This window comes from Pygoscelis adeliae, unplaced genomic scaffold (assembly GCF_000699105.1).
Source record: "Pygoscelis adeliae isolate BGI_AS28 unplaced genomic scaffold, ASM69910v1 Scaffold38, whole genome shotgun sequence".
NCBI lineage: Eukaryota > Metazoa > Chordata > Aves > Sphenisciformes > Spheniscidae > Pygoscelis > Pygoscelis adeliae.
In genome coordinates, this window is record NW_008825614.1 from 4279116 (window position 1) to 4296873 (window position 17758).

A 17758-nucleotide genomic window follows, 5' to 3' on the forward strand; every position below is an offset into this window, starting at 1 on the left:
AGGTATTATGTCACTGCACATTAGACTGTGTCAACACACCGTGACTTCGTCCCTGCTAATGCAAAACCTCAGAAAACATGGAGCCAGGAGATAATTTCAGAGTGCTTTTTTTTCTCTTTTTAATGTAACTCGGTATTTATCCTTCCATATTACTGACATTTCCATTGAGCGATAGTCCCAAAACGAAGAAAATCAGTCTTTCGCATGCAAAGCCGTCTTAAAGCAGACTGTTGAGTAGCAATCTTTCTGGGCAGGTGAGCTTCACACATGTCTCAGGAAGCATTGCTGTCTTGCGAAATCCAAGAACAGCAATGACAGGCTTCCAAGGGAGCCTCCTCAAGTCCCCTGTTGGTGGAAAGAAGGCTTAACCTCCTACAAAAGGGCACCTCCTGAAGGAATGGGGAGATGATGTCTGAAAGAAAAACGGGTGCGAGGGTCTTAGAAAATGCCCCCATACTCTAACAAGAGCTGTCTGTGAGAGAAGTTTGCATGCCTGAACATAAGAAATGGTTGCTTTCAGAACAGTTTGGTTTTTTAAAACAGTCGTCTTTTTTTTTTTTGTATTTATGTATTAAAACAGTGGCTCAGGTTCCTTGAACATAAAGAAAATTAATACAGAGAAGGAGCTGTGTGAACTTGATAAAACTGTTACATCATGTTAGTCTCTTTTGCATCTTGGTCATTTATTTCAGCACAAAATGTCTCTAAATGCTCCTGTTTTGTTTTTACGATGTTTTACACTAGTACAGGAAGAGGGAATTTCAGGCCCCTGCCATCTATGTGTTAAGAAAAAATAAAATAAAACTTCATGGGTTTTGAGTCAAATAATGTAATGAACGATGTTTATTGCACTAGGTAGCTAAACATTAACAAAGACAACACATTTTAAGAGAAAGAACCAATTTAGGAAACCATATTCTATAGCATTATTAAAGTCCCATCTTCCACTGTTAACTACTGCACGCTAAAGCAAATGTCAGCATGGGGAGGGTTACATATTTTCCACAGATGCTGCCACTGCCACAAAGTTAGGCACTAAAATAGATACAATGCTAGTGTCACGTCTAGGCTGTGCTGATACCCCTGCCGCTGCAACTGCCGGTTGGTCTGCACCAGGAGGAAAAACACACTTTATATAGAGGATCTCAGAGGCACTGTAGATGACATTCGGGAAGTTCTAACAACTGATCAAAGCAACAGAAAGTCATCAGCAGAAGGTATGTCTCAGACTGAAACCAAGAGTCCATCCATACTCGTTCCCTAGTATGGGGAACATTATCTCTGGTAGATTGAAATGATGCAAGTTATTCGACTTTTGCAGATTCACAGGGCAGCCTGTACAGATGTAGCGTTCTCTGGAGGTTTTGCTTACCCTGTAAATCATTACGCCGATATTCTTAATTGTTTGGCACAGCTCCCAGGACATCCATTACATCTCTTCTGACTAACGCATATTTATATCTGTTCACCCCCGGGGCTTCTAGCCAATAAATGTCCTGGCATAAAGAGAAGGGCATGAAAATAATGCATTATAGGTGAGCAATACTCAATCAGGATATCTGAACAGCGTGGGCCAACTGAGCTACTAAGAAACATGGTACCAGCCTCTTGCCTCTCTTTGGTTTGCATTGCTTCTCTGGCTGTCTTAACGTCTAGAGAGTCAAGAGGATGATACTGGAGAGTGCGGAAGTCCTATTCTAAACAAAAACTGAAAAGAATATTAAATGTACGTTAGACAAGTTGGTAGCATGGGGTACTGATTTACACATACCTTCTGCCTACAACACACCTAAGTTCTTGCCACAACTGACCAGACCTCCCCGAAGTTTTCCCATGCCTAAGCCAGGAAACCCAGCTTACGAGCAGTGGGTCCTCCTCAAGAGCAGGTAAGACTGTGTGAAAGAAAAAAGTAAGACGTGCATGAAAATATCTGTGCAACCTATAACCCACTGGACTGAGACCTGCTCCGGCAGATGCTGAAAAAGTACCTAGTTTCTAATCCCTGGTTCCCCCTTGAGAAACTCTGAGGAAGGTTCTCCCAGCCATCTGACGATGGTATTTGTGGAGGCGGAAACAGTGGAAAAAAGGGAGCTCTTTTTGCAGAAACAGTTTGCTCTTTTTAATCCATTCCCATGGCTGCATCCAGGCTCTGAGGGGAGTGCAGTATCAGCAAGGTAAAAAGGAATCTGTTCTGTGGCAAAAGACAGGAGGAAAGGCAAACACACCCATAACCAAAAGAGAGACAGACTTCAGCAATGAGGGCAGAGGGATGGAGGGCATTTGTGCAAATACAGATTACATGTGCAATTCATTTAAAGGCGGTGGCATTTTTATCACAAAGAAGAGTTTAATCAAAGTCTCAAGAGATCTGCCATAAAGGAAGCCCTTGCCTTGCTGCCTTGGCTGTCTGAAAGAAACACCTGTTACGCACAACAAAAAAAGACAAAACAAACAATAGGTATAGAAGGAAGGCCATGGTTCAAACAATGTGAATTGGAGAAGCACAGTTTTCTCTAAATGAAGGGCTAGAATCCTATCAAATGAACAGCTGGGGAAAGCATAATTCTTTATATTTGAGGGAAGTTGCACAGATTATATGATGGCAACAAATACAATATACATATCTGAGCTCTGCTTCCTAGGCACCAGAAAGGACAGGAACCTCCTAAGATATCCCTGAGTGGAAGAATAAACTTGCTTGAGCCCAGCTCCAGGAAAAAAGATAGCCGGCTTTCAAAAGAACACAATGGACAATTTTCCTCCCACGGGGCCTTTGCAAGAGTTTCTGCTAAGAGGATACTGAGCTCAAACAACCATCACAAAAGACGCAGAAAGCAAACTTGTGATTTCAACAAATCCACCTCAATACACAGCGGGGATGTGAAGAACACCTAAACCAGACGCATTTCTTTTTAAATAAGAAGTGTGAATATTATTAACATAGAATACAGAATTCTTTGTCTGTAAATTGATTATAATTTGAATTTCTTTATTCTGATTGTTCCAAAAAGACAAGAATTCTTAACTGTGCAATAAGAAATAATACAAGGGAAGTAGACTTAAATAACACCCTGAAACTCATGACACAGAAAGCTAAAATTCTTGAAAAATAACATTTCAAATCTGCCTTTTATCTCGAGTAAAGAAGAAATACAAGAAATAGAGCATAATTCTAATTCCAGTCACTAGTATATATCAGCTCTCCAAAACTTTACTTCCTAACACAATGGCAAAGAAAATCCTGGATCTATCATGTATCTGGGGAGCTATCCTACCAAAGGAAACCTCCTGCTGCCAGAACCGGGTTCTGTGGAAGAACAGAGCCAACCTCTATAGGAGTGTCTATAGCTATACAGCCATCCAAAGAATCACAGAAGGGGAAAAGAAGAAAGCTTGAAAGTTTTATTTCTTTAAAGCTTTCTAATTTCAAATAATTTGAGTCCATTTCTGCTTACTTTGTATCTCCCAGTGCATGCATCAGTCTGTCTGCATCACTGGGAAATACTGCCATCACCAGCGCCTTGATCTAAACTAAGGGTTCTCCCTATTTGCCATGATTTCAGCTGACGAGGAACTGTCAGCAAGGCTGAAGAATTCATGAAGCCTTGAACAATTCACATCTAAGATCAGCTATAATTTTGGTAAGTATTAATAACCTGTGGCCCCCACATGGAAAACATCCCTATTCCTTCCTCCTTAAATCCTTTAGAGACATTAAAAATCGACGTCCAGAAAAGTAATCATGTTTGTAACTGATATCTGAATTGGGGCATTCCAAATGCATGCATGAAAATGTGTGCCTATGCATGTATAAGGCAGCTTACTTCTGTGTATAAGGTGAGAACATAATCAATCAGCTGTTTAATATATGCTTACTTGTTCCTGGACTACAATCCAGGGTTAAAGAAACTGGAAATGATGCTTAATTTAGACGTACATGATTCTTAAGGATGTTAAGAACTTAAAACTCATTACACACAGTATATAAAAAAGCCCCTCTCGCTGACACACTGCAGCTCAGTAACGCTTAAACCGCAGACAAGATTCTACACACAGTGTGAAAGATAAGAAAACACATTCTCGCCACACAGAGCTTTAAAGAGACAAATGCTTAAACAGGCTTCCATCAAATACTCAAAGCAAGAGACTCCTTAACTAAAAGATCTGTGGCTTTGAATTTTCTACCTTCAGCCTCGGTTTCCTTGCTAAAGCATAAAGAGTGTGGTAAACTAGGGGGAAAGAATTGATTAGTGGCAACTTGTGATTACAGCCGATCTGGTCCCAGTGCCACTGAGGGAGAAAAGGGGGAGCAAATGGAGGGCGTTGAAAAGGAAGAGTCAAACTCCATTTTCAACATAGCCAGCCCAAATTTCAACAAAGGCACTCAAGCAATCTATCTCCCTTTCCAAGGAGGACAGCAATAGAAAAAAAGTCTTCTCCATTTTGATGGACACCAAAATAAAAAAAAAGGAAGAAGAAAGGAAACGAGATACAGAAAGAGAGGGGCTTCATAGTATGGGCTCCTATCCACCACAGCCAAAGAACTGTTTTCTCCTGCTAGCCCAGGAGAACGTAGCGTTCCTCCTGTAACTCAAGTGACATTCTCCCATGCTGCCATTTTGGGGTTCAAGCTGTGCTGACAATACATTATAGGTGGTTGGTGCATCAGTATTATGTGTTTTTACGGCCATTAAAACCACACAGGAACGCAGTTAAAATAATGCTACTTTGGATGAAAAGTCAAGGACTCAAACATTAGGGAATGCCAGAATTAAGGTTGTCAACATAATTTTTATTTTCCTTCTTGTGAGTACAGTCTACAATTATATTATCATGAAATTCTACTCCCCCAGGATACCATTTTTTATTCAATATGTATGACAGATACATGGGAATAAAACAAGGATACCTATTTAACCTAATTCTGGCACTTGCAACTTTCAAATGCCTTACTTCATTACCTAACTAATGTATTTCTTTGTATACAATTTTCACAGCATACAAAAGTATAGAAATCTCTTTATTGTTTCTGTCCAAATCCATTTTAAATTGCTATCTATGAACAATTTTGTCGAAACTATCCAAGTTTCAACTTTAGAATAAGTTGCTGAACACTATCACTATCATCTTTCAGAGAAGTCAAACCTGATAAAAACTATTTTGTAATACATACAATTTTAAATGAGTTTCCTCACTGTGTCAAATATTTATAAGTACTGTATATATGCCAAGTACTGTGAATTAAATTTGTCCCATTTAATTATTATTATTACCTTTCATATAAGTCTTCATTTTAGTTTTTATAACTTTAATATGTTTATCTTGGAACTTCAATTCTTTTATTTAACTTTTAAATAGAAGAAACTCTGACATATACTTCTTAGCCTCTCCAAAGCATATTTCAAACCAATTTGAAAGAAAATCTGAAATGGTTCCTCACAATTATTTACCCAATACACATTTTATTCAAATTTCTTATGTGGAAGTTGAAGTTAAATAGATACTAAATACAATATGCAAAATACAGACAGCTGGCATGAGATCTGTAATTCTCTAGTTCACCTTTGCTCAACAGAGACTTCCACAAGACAACTGTACCTTTCCCTCTCTTTCTCCAAACTTCTAAGTCAGACTTTGCTCACGTTGCCCCTTCAATCACCATCCTTCCAGTGATTAAACGGTCTCATTTACTCTTCTTACAAATACCAAGCATAAGGAATTGCCCTCCACTTTAATTTGTAAAATACAATTCAGTAGCAGATAACTGATAGAAAGTGGACAACAAAAATAAAACCGTTTCCTCTGGCCTCTTGCATGCTGTTACCACCAATGGTGAGCTCATCTTGTCCCCTAAACTATGCAGGGTAAGGCATCATCAGCTCTGAGGAAAATCCAAGGTGGTGAAGACAGTGGTGTTGATTCAGTAGGTGGAACCATACTTTTCCCTCTGAATCATTTTAAGCCATTATTTCAGCAGAGAGTTTGAAGTACTCTATTTTGAATGAGCCATCAAAATGAAGTCGTGACCACTTAACATGGCAAGAGATGAATCACAAAAGTAAGTCATTGCCAGTAGAAACTAAATGATCCTCGAATTTCTCCCTCTTGATAATATAGGTATGGGGGCTGGTAGCAACTTTGGGATGCCAAACATAACCTGTCTCTCAAATATAGCCGCTTTGGTTAGAAAAGCAACCATTTTAGATAGAACAAGCTGGGCAGAATTAGATGTCCAGATGCAGTGCTTAGAATAATAACAAAAGATAATGGTCCTTATACATCAATGCTCCCAATGTTGCTAGGAGAAGAGGTGCAAACCTGGCAGCAGTCATGAGAACGTTTTTTGTTTAAGTACTACTAGTGGACACAGGTCAAGACTATGTATCTCCTGTCCAAATTCCAGTTGGGGAAATGACACGCTACTTGCTTGTATCTCCTTGTTCTCCCATTTTAGGTGAAGACCCACATCCCATCTCAGCTCTGAGTATGACGTGTGCTTGTATTTCTACTCAATGTTTGCAAGGATGGCTCTAACAGGTTAACTCCTATGATGCTTGCTAAGGCAGGTTGAAGCATTACCACCTCCAGTGGACCAACCAAACCCTACGTTTTCTGTTACTGCTGTCATTAGAGAGTCAGTACAAGAAAATGTACCCTCACAGCTCAGCTCCTGCAGGTCAGAATCTCGTAAGGTAAGTATCACCAAATAGTATCATCAACAAACATGTACCAAAAAAAGTTCCCTCTTCTATTCATGCTGTGTATCACTGAAAAGCACAGCAACTCCTGAATAACCCTAATAACCGATTTGTATTTTAGTTAACGCCAGGCAATCCCAAACTTATTCCATAATACCAAAGAGGAAATAAATGAGATCGTAATTTGGCTTAGAGTTTCATTCTCTTTGGAATGTTTTAGGATGTCACGTGCTATATAAACTAAATATTGCTTGGCCAAGAGGGGTGAAACTCCCCAATTTAGAGAAATCACCAGAATGATATGCAGTCATGAATTTTCAAATTTAGGTTTGTTCTGGGGGGTGAGACCCTACAATAAATGCTCTCAAATTATGCAGCTATCTGAGTCATTTTGCAACTGGTGACCCTTATAATGATGTTCTCATTTTCAGAGCCAATGTGATGCCACACAGAGATTTGTCTGTTAAATTGAATCTTTGCCTCTAGATAGATAGATAGATAGATATAAAGTTTATTTTGAAATGTCTCCTAGTGCCTCTGAGTCTGACTGATGTGAGATGTTATTTTGAACATGCCAAAGCATCTGAACGGCTCCAGTCCTTTCTTTTCAGCGTGCATTCCTTGATAAGTGGCAAAGCTTCCCACTTATCAGTCACTCAAAGTGACTGTGGCTGTCAGTTGTGTACAAAGCGCAATCAGTTTGGAAGCAGAGACACCAGCATTTTTCTTCTCAGCTTGAAGCAAACACGTTTTGACTGCTAGTCATTCAATTTTAAAGCATCTTCAATTAGGGGTGGATGAAGATATAAAGAAAACACATCCTAAACACCTCCGCCAGCCAGCAGTAAAAAATTTATTGTTATCTCCTGCTTTACCTTACTGCAGAGGCAGCAGTAGCAGCCTTTTTTGGCTGCACAACAAAAGTGCTCATGACTACACACGCTCCATACGGACAAGATCACAGCCATAAAGAGTTCATGTTCATCTTTCCAAGCCACTTACACAAGCTACCGTGGTACCTTCTGCTCCTGTACCTCTGCTGCCTGCTCTGTAAATACCTGCATGGGTACATAAATGTGTACATAGCTCACATGCACACAGGGACACCACCCCACACATTTTGAACACAAACATTCACAAAATGACATACGCGCGCTCTACAGTCAATAAAACACTGACCAAAACCATTAAAAAGACCACGGAAATAATGACAAGGAGGGAAAAGAAAAGGGAGGGCTGGCAGAAGGGAGGAGTTGATGCGGAAAAGGGTGGGCAGCTGCGTAAGGAAGATTGCTCAGTACTGCCATGTCAGCGAGCTGGAAGTGGAAGGAAGCAGTAAAAGTTGTGGGGTGCCCCAGAGAGATGCTGAAATTGGAGAGGGGATCTGAAAACAACATGAAAGACAGGGCCCTGGAAAGAGAGGTCTCTGAGAGAATGCTTGCTGAGGGGAGAGATCGAGATGAGGCCTTGGAGTACAACGCTGCCAGCTGCGATGACTGTATTTGACTGCTGGCATTTTTCTTACAGTTCTAGCTGCTGGATTATTTTCGGTGTTTCAGTGTTCTGTTTTGGTTGTTTTAATAAAAACAATTTTCTGTCCCTCCCTTGTGATTGTGTGAGAGAACTGGAAAATGGGAACTCTGAAAGCTCAGGAACAAAAAGGAAATTAAGACAAGATGCTAAAATTGCAAGAAAAAGTCACGAAGTTCAAAACAATCTTGTAATTTTAGAACATTTGGACTAGTAACACTGGAGAAATCTTCATTATCAGCAAGTGCTGTTGCAATCATGTAGCTCAGCATAGGCAAAAAAGCTGATTTATCTGATGAAAACATGCCCTTGCAATCTCAATAAATTCAAGTTGTACAAATCCCAAGCAGATTCTCCTCGCCTGCATTGGTGCAACTACACCAGTCAGCAAATTTGGATTGTATGAGAGTGTAGGAAAGGCCTGAGACCGAACCATCTGCGGATGCTTGCTCTACAGGTAATCTTTGGAAGTAAAAGCATGGTACATTGGTGCAAAATGTTGCTCTGCACAGAAATAAGTATAGATAAACACCTCTGTAATTTTTTACGTAACCAAACTTTTACGGTAATGGAAGTGAAGGCCAATAGGTTACTCTGAAGTACATGCATCATATCCTTCAGCCAAACACACACGTTATTTGCTGAGCTTGAGAGGCCAGCAAGCAATTAGCTCATTCTGACTGCTAGCCTAGATTTTTCTTTTCACTCCTCCCTTTCCCGATTTCCTCCCCCAACCTTGCCTTTTTTCTTTTTTGTGTGTGTGTTTTTTTGGGTTGTTTTTTTGAATAATTAATTTCCCAGGGGCTTTTTCCTGCTCAAGGGACAAGCGAGTTATTCTGATAACTGATAGTACATCAGCTGCAGAGCTTTTGTGAGAAACAATTGTTTGGCCTCTTTGCCGGCAACCTCAGTTGTTTGGGAAGAGGTTGCAAAGTCATGGGAAAGGCTGCAGTGTGAGTCCTTCTTGGGCCTATCTCACTGAATCCAGTATGCCCATGTTTATAAGTTGCAGGAAAACAGCTGCTCCTGACACATGATGAATTTGGACAAAATGTCCCCAATCTACGAGCCTGTTCGGTTTGACTGTGCAGTCACAGCTTGTCATATCCACACTGGCAAAAAACAAAACAAAAAACAAACCGTCTCAGTGGATGGAGCCTGTTCTGAAAACATTTTGCAGAGTGAGAAGGAAGATACTTTCTCACAGTTTCCTACTGAAGAAAGGTCTCATTAAACTCCCACTAATATGAATAAGAGCCTTTTCACTATGTTCAGTGGGAGTTGGATCAGACCCTCACTTCAACAGCTTTAATGTCTACCAAGGAAACCTTTTGTCCTCACCTCTCTCTGATATGCAAAGAGGACTCTACGGAAGAACTAATACTGTTCTCCTGCGCAACGGCTTGCAAAGGGGTCGTAGCACCACGGAGCACTGCTCTGCTATCACTGACTTCTTAGAAAATCAGAATTCCCAGGGAAAATGGTAATACAAAATCAACAGACATTACTAAATCTGTAACCAAGCAGTAGTGTAGTCGTTGTTCATTTTTGTATCTCGAGTGAAGGATTCATCATCTACAGCCCTTTAAAGCCTCCTAGAGAACTCTGGGTTACAGGCATGCCAGAAGCTGGGGACCAGGAAAGAAATTTCACAAGTCCTTATGGTTGCACTGGGGAGATAGATACCAACAGGACAAGAATTAAGGGTAAGGATCTCTACCCTCCTTATTACAGGCACAAAGTACTCCAAGTATTTAGCTCACATAGTAGCCTGCTGGAGTTTGCTTTCCAGCAGGAGACAGAAAATGAAAGGATGAGCTGTGTTGGAAGTATAATTTAGAGTGCAAACGTGTTGGGGCAGGGAACAAATCTTCACACTCCTTTATGTACAGTCAAATGGTCAGTGTCTTCTCACAACAAGAAAGAGAAACCGGTACTTTTTACAACTAAACTTCATCTGAAACAGGTCAATCAAAATCTCAACGTTTTCTCAAACGAAGAGAACACAAGCAGGCCTGAACATTCAGCCAGTTCTGGATAACAGATGATTGCTTACCTGAGGAGTTCAAAAGCAACAAGAAATCTAAACAACAACAACAAAATTATCACCATAGATAACTGTGTGGGTAAATTATGGTATCTAAAGCATTCTGGAAGCAGGTCTCTCTACCAATGTTTTGGAAGGCTGGAATCAACCCAAAGCCTCTTGGTGCTTGGAAAGTTTTGACAATAACAACTGTGTCATTTCAAAACTTTGCATGTCAAGCTTAAGAAATATTTTTCTGAACTTCTGTGTAACTCAGAAACCAAATCCTTCTTTCTGCCCCAAAAATATAGCTAGGTTTTGAAAAATAGATCCGGCTACAATAAGGACTAACCATCTTGCAAGAAATTCCAAGTGTTCAAGTTTTTATTACATTCCAAATTGGAACAACACCTTAAACCTCAGAACTTAATGAGAATAGGAATATTCTGATTTGGGAACATACTAGCACAGCCAGGCCTCTCCATCTACCAACACAATTCATGGGGAAAGGTACACAGCCAGCTGACAGTGGGTGGGGAGGATGGAAATCTGGATCCAGACTCACAAGGGGAAGCCTTATTTGGAGCTGGGAGGACACCCAAGGCAGCTGACGGGTTCAGGAAAGCCAGGAAGCCTGCAACCCAAAGGGGCACAGACTCTGGAGGGCTGCGGTGCCCACACTCCCTGCCAGACAAGCTGCTAAGGGTCCGGGAAAGCCAGAGGTCATGGTAAGCTTTTTGCCTGGGAGCAGGGCCTCCTGGCATGCCTGCCACGTGCCCCCAGGCACGCCTGCCACATGCCCCCAGGCTCTGGAGCTGCCTGCACCATCCGGCCAGGCACCAGGCAGAAGTCACATCCTGCCTGGCAGGAGGAGCGGGCTAGAGGCACGCCTTTCTAGCTTTGCATCAGAATTTAGTCAGGATCCTCTTGTTCTTCAGAGGTCCGAACTTTCTAACAGAAATCCCATTAGAACATCTGCTCACAAGTCTCTAGCTCTGAAGGAAAAAGAAAACCCTCTATTAAAACACACAGAGTTGTCAAATGGTTGCTGTCTGGCAGGAATTGCTCTCAAGTTTCAGACAGCACTCAGTTCTTGGGCTAAGTACACCACCCAGAAATGAACACGAATTAGTAACCAAGTACTGGCAGTATTAAACTAAAAACTCAAACAAAACTGTGGCCCAAATGTTAAAGATATTATAAAGCAGCGCTGTTGCTTCTTGCTGCTTTGAGATCTTAGTTTTACATTATTGGCAACCTGAAGTGTTCCAAGATCTTGAGCTGGGCTCTCCAAAAAAAATTTTGACTAAAAATCAGAACAGTTTAAAAAACAACATTTGGCCTCCGTTTTGTTTGCCTTCTAATTTTGGAACTTGTAGTGCTCGTGGTTTCAGATTTTGCCTGAAAATATGAGAGCTGGAAGTTTACATTTTGAAGAAATGAAAGCTGGCATTTTTGTCATCACATGACTCCAAGAGCTGGGGCTTCAGGGAAAAACATAAAACATTGTCAGGCTTTCTACAAAATTGTGAAATTAGCAGCATCAGTTTTATCACAATTTAGGCTGCAAGGTTGACCTATTTTATCAACAGTGCCCTACTGAATATGAATTGCTTTATGAATTTTAACAACCATATTTCATTTTAAATATAGTTCAATTAAAGTGACATTCGTCACTAAGCCTCAAAGCAAACTATTCAATCGTCAACCTGGGCTAGACTTTTTCTCTGAGCAAGTGGAAAACGTAAACTGCACCACCCCACAAAACTGTATCTCAGAGGCACCCCTCAAGGCACACCACAACGCATGCTCATTGCCTGTCCTGGGGAATAGCTCAGCATCATGAAAAAGAGGCATCTAGCCTTCAGGTTTCCTTCACTCTCTACCCACCTGATGGGACAGCTACAGACCCCCAGACTTCACCATGTTCTAGCACAAGGACACCAGGAAGTGGGTTGTGGTCGCACAAAAGAAGATGGGGAAGTGACAGTGAGAGTTCCCCCGAGGCCTTGAAGGACAAAACCAGATTTAATCCAAAAACTTGCTGGGCCATACTTGGTGTCTGCATGCTCTTTCCTCAGCCTGTTCTACAGCTGCAGATCACCATGGAGCTGTTCTGAAACACAACCTGAGATCTTTGGGGCTGTTGATGCACAAGAGTTAACAGGACAGAACACGCATTCCAGTTCCATTTCTGGTAAAACAGCAAGACTGAGGTGTGCAGGGGAGAAGACCGCGAATACTCAGCAGGCAGAAACTGTTAAAGCTAAAACCTTTTCCATACACGTACATATGAAGATTAAATAGAACAGAAAGCAGTGTGCATGGGAGGATGCATTCCAAAGTGGCGTAAAATAAGATGGGGGAAGGTTTAGTTAATTACTCAGAGAAACTCAAACCTCTTCACAAATTAGGTCTAGAACATCCTGAAAAGCAGAAAAAAAAATATTATATCCATTTGCCAAAACACAAAATCCTGTACAGATCATATATTAGCATTTTGAGGTCATACGGATTCTTAAGTTTAACTTAATCTGCAACTTTTCTCCAGTTTAGCATTATCTCTTTACTTAACTCTCTACATGAAGATAAGCTGTCTGTCTTCTGCGTTAGTGAAACTTCCTTCCAGTTAATTCAGAAGAGGTGGACTTGAAAAAGACATAATGTCAATTAGAGACTCACGTGGCAGTACATTTTTCTAAGCTCAGGTAGCTAACGCATCTTTCTTCAGCATCGCAGAAGTGGCTAGTTTAATTGAGCTGCAGTTACACTCAGCATTTGCAGTCCTCTAAGGAGGAGAGACACGTTGCAGTCTCTCCCTGCTTATGTATTGTGTGTGTATCGGTGATTGTATGCTGGGGTACGGAGAGAGGGAACTGTTTCCAAGTTAGCGCACTTAGAGAAAGGAGTCATAAATCATGGGGTCAGTCAGGTTGTGCTTTTTTTTAACCTTAGGGTATTATGTTTTCAATACAATATTTCAATAGCTTTTTTCTGTGTAATAATTTATCTGGAGTTATGGCAACTCTTACAAGCTTAGAAAAAATTGGCTCAAGTAAAACGAATCCTTTGTCATAAATAGGTTGTGTTCATAACTGCAGCCTAATCATTCAATTGCACGTAAGTCAAATAGTTATCCAGACTTTGTAGGAATATTTCCCTGTCAATAAATCTCATGCTATTTAAAAACTCCGGGCCAATGTGACAGAAGCCTGTTAGATTAATTAGGGGAAGGTCAGAAAAGCTGAACTCACAGCTACATTCATGTCACAGTTTTGTTCCACCTACCATAACCTGATCGTAAACTCACAGACCGTTTTAAACATGGGCATGTTAGGGTGACTTCATTGTCTCCATTTATATACAAAGGCAGATTTCTTCAGGAATTGTTTCTTCTCTCTGACAACAGTCAACTAAGCATGCAGCTGAGAAGAAATGTTTTGCTTTGTATTCACTGTCAATAAGGGGTTTTTTTATTTTTAAATGTTTTTCCCTATCGGTGACTTCACAGTAATCAGGCTCCAACCAGGGTTCATGAGACTACACAACCATACAGACTGCAGAACCGTCAAGAGGCAGGCAGTAGAATCAAAACTTCACTACAAATAGGTCATCTCTGTGGGAATGAGAGGACAGTATTGTCTCTCTGCCTGTTCAATTCTTGACCTTTACCATGTGACCATCCAAAAGGAGGGTGCCCCAAATCTGATGGGTTTTGTGTGAAGCAGACCCCGGAGGTGAAATTCTGACCTTGGCAGGGTCAATATTTCATCCGAAATCCCTTGAGACAGGCCTCCAAATCATTTATTCGGCTTGCAGCTTGTATCAGATGGTAGCTAGCTGACTTTCATTTACTACTGACTTAGGTCAAACTTGGACCAGGGATCAAGAGATGAAAGGCTTTATATCTCATTATCAATAATCAGTGTTCTCCACTACCCTAAAAACGACATACTTCATTCTTATCTACAAGGCCTTAAAACTTAAAAGGGTTGGGGTCAAATTATGTTACTTCAATTTATTTTTATTCACTGCTTATAAAACAACTTCCTCTATCACTGCCATAGCTAAATGCTAAAAATGTAAATACTTCCCTTGCTATTGTAGAGGTTCTACTATTGTTTTTCTTTTTAAGTCTTATTAAAGATACAGAAATGAAGAAAAATCCCTCCCACACAGAAATTTAAAGAAGAAAAAAAAATACAGAGGTCAAGGCCAAGCCAGGCCTTACCAATCTCAAAACTATTTTCAGCAAAGCACATCTTGTATACAAGTTGCGTTATAACAGAGTGGTGGACCTTCCCCAGAAGTTTTTCATAGTTACACAAGTCCTGATACTGACAGAATATCCTCTGAAATGATAGAGCCAGTTTTCCTTCTCGTGAGAAGCCATACAACTCCTCTGATTTTTCTGGAATTATATTTTCTTAGACCAGTTACGGATATGGCCCATAATTTTAGGGAACTAATTCTGAAATACTGAGATGCTTTGGAAGGAAAATCCTGTTGTTACTGAACAAACAGAACATAGCATCCGCTTCCACAGCGACTTGCAATGCTCTACACATAACTGCATACTTAAACAGAGATTTTACCATGACTCTAGATATCTGTAAAATGTCAACCCCCTCCTTTGTTATTCTGTGAAAACTTTCATGGGCAAACTGATTTGCATTATTCCCAAAACAGCGGCATGCATATATACACATGGAAGAAAAGTAACGAAATAGAGTCAATGGCATGAAAAGAAACTTCTGAATACTTTAAGGAAGAGAGAGGTTAAATAAAGTTTACTGGTTATGCTGGGTTAACGACTTTTTTCTGCTACTAGGAATAAACCTGTAGATACCTAGGACCTACACAGTTGCTCTCCTGAATCTAACCAACCTTTTGACCAGTTTCTCATTCAGACAATACTTCACCCGAAGTGTTAAAAATTTCCGCACTTTCAACACCTGGGGCAGAGGGAAGGAGGGACACTTGATTACCGATCACTGAAGAGAACTGCTTCTGCAAAACCTCAAAAACGGAGTTGTAGGAGATCCATTGCAATCCAACTCTTTCTGGCAACATTTTTGCCACTCTTGATCTACGGCTGAAAGAGGACTTGGTCCTGCAAACCCTTGCTCACATGACCAGCTCCTCTCACATCTGCTTCCTGATCCTATAGGAGCAGTGTTAATCATACAAGGTCTTCCAGAAACTGACCTTTTTTGCTTAAAGACAGGTAACACCCTCACGTGTTCCCATACATAAGATGTAAGCCATCTGCAGAGATTCTTGAAGAAACTATGACAATAATGACTGAGGGAAAGCATGTGGAAACAGAAAGGAGAAAAGAGAGGTAACAGGGGCATGGGTGGAGACGCGGTCTCTGACCTGGATCTGTTGCTGAAGAAGGTTAATTTTGTGTTGCTGCTGCAGGAGCTGCTGCTGTTGTCTTGCAATCTGTGGAGAAATTGCACAGAAGAAACGTGAGATATGTATCATCGTTCCTGGAGTCGGTACATAAGAAACTTCCATCCTGCTTGGTTCTTTAAACTGCTCTATTAAGCTAAGAAACCTTCAAGTGTGGGTGGCGGCAGCCTGGACTGCCACTGAAGCAAGGGGCTCATGTTCAGAAGCAATTCATAGCTAATACTGGTGTGAAAGGAAATCTTAAAGAAAATGTTGTGCTGGATATTAAGAGAAGGACTGATGCAAAAATCTCTCCTCTCTCATTATCTGAAATGGCACTGCTAAAATCCCCAAAAAGGGAGCACTCATTTGCTCCAACTTGCTGGAGGAAGAACAATACTGGCGGAGAAGCTGGAAAATAGTAGGAGAAGGCAGGAAAGGCAAAAAAGTAGGATGGACAGTAATATTCTTTTTGTATTTGGCACCACCTATTCAAAAATTCCAAAAAAAGGGAATCTGACACCCAGGAGGAAGGTATTAGTGTGCGTATTTCCTTGATGCAGAAACAGACACAAAGAGACTGGAACTGAGTTTGGTTAAATCACTGACTCTTCAACATGTGTATCAGCTAAAAGGAACTAAGGGGGCAGTGCAAGGCTACACAGCTCAACGCTGAAAGTGATTTACAGAAGTTGACGGAGTAGTTATAAGTCTCCTCTCAAAGTCATGTGTGTTTTCCGTAAGGACTTCCATCCTCCCTCTCCATTGACTAAATGATTGGGAACCTTACTGTAGACACAATTTACACACAGTGAAGGAAAAAGCAGACAGTAACAGAACCAAATTAGAGTTCTCAGAGGACTGATGGAGATAAATCATCACATATCTCAAACTTAAAAAGCAAACTTGAAAAACTTTCATTTGAGTCATCACAAAAGCTCTGCTCTCATGAATAGCTAGCACAGCAGTACAAACATTAGGAGTATTGCTCTTCCCCTGTGGTATGTGTACACATCTCAGGGTCAGATGGGAACTTACACATACTTACTGGGAGGAATTTTGTGCATTCTTCCCCTTAGGTATTTTCTTTCATTTCTATTGTTAAACTATTAGCATAAGAAACACTCACTCATAGTTAACTCCACATCTAAAAGATTAAATGTTTTCTTTCTAGGGCCTCTCTTTAAGCAGCTGAAATAATTTTTAGCAAGACATTTTTTTGAAAGTTTGGTTATTTTAATTTCTATATAACAGAATTATACACAATTTCTTAAATTAAAAGGAATCCTTGTTATCCTAATAATAATCCTGCAGCATTTCTTACTGCCTTTTTCCATTCTCTCCATTTTCTTTTTCACTTTCAGATTGTTCAGCCATGCTGTAGCAGTAGTGACTTTAAAAGGTAGGGCAAAGGAAATACCTCCTGCAGGATGTCTCCTCGTGGAAGAATCTTGCCAATTCCACCTTCACACCTTCATCTACCTTCTCCATGTAAACAACAGTGTGATACAAATTCTCTAGTTTAATAGATAAGTCACTTCTGTTCTCCCTGTGTGGGATTTCAGGTGTGAGGCCAAAATACAGAGTATATAAGATAAGGTTTTTAAATAATCAAAAATAAGGAAAACCAAGGCTAAGATGTCTGCAGTGGTTTACAATCTTAAGACTTGCTTGGTACAATACAAACATTGAAGTATGACAGCTGTGACAGATTTCAAAGAATTCTGTGAGTTTCATAAAATTCACATAGCTGCAATTCTATGATATAAACTCAAATTTCATTACAAGCTGAAATAGATGGTCAGGCAGACCAAAACGCTTTCACATAAGAGGTATCAGGATGGACTCCTGACAAAATTTTGAACCAGATGTCTAAGTATTCCCTGCTCATGTTCAGGTACAAAAATGGACATTCATTTCTGTTAAAACTTGCACAGTGCAAGTATGTTAGAAAAGTTGTGTTCTTGCATAAAATATCATGTGTCCATGTGTGCACATTGGAACTGTCCATGTGTGAAAACATGTTTGCATTTTCAGTGGAGGGCATATTTGCAAGAGCTGAAAATCAACCCTCTCAGGCGTAGAAGAAAAAAAAGTCGCACTTGCT

At 40.4% G+C, this 17758-nt stretch overlaps 1 protein-coding gene across 2 annotated transcripts in view; it reads right to left on the reverse strand.

Annotated features, from left to right (window-relative positions):
• The window catches only part of SOX5 (SRY (sex determining region Y)-box 5), a 256982-nt gene that overhangs the window by 128939 nt on the left and 110285 nt on the right, over window positions 1–17758 (reverse strand). For both annotated transcript variants that reach the window (XM_009332833.1, XM_009332832.1), the window contains exon 5: window positions 15634–15702. In XM_009332833.1, coding sequence (XP_009331108.1) covers window positions 15634–15702 — 69 coding nt within the window. The remainder of the gene's footprint in view (window positions 1–15633; window positions 15703–17758) is intronic.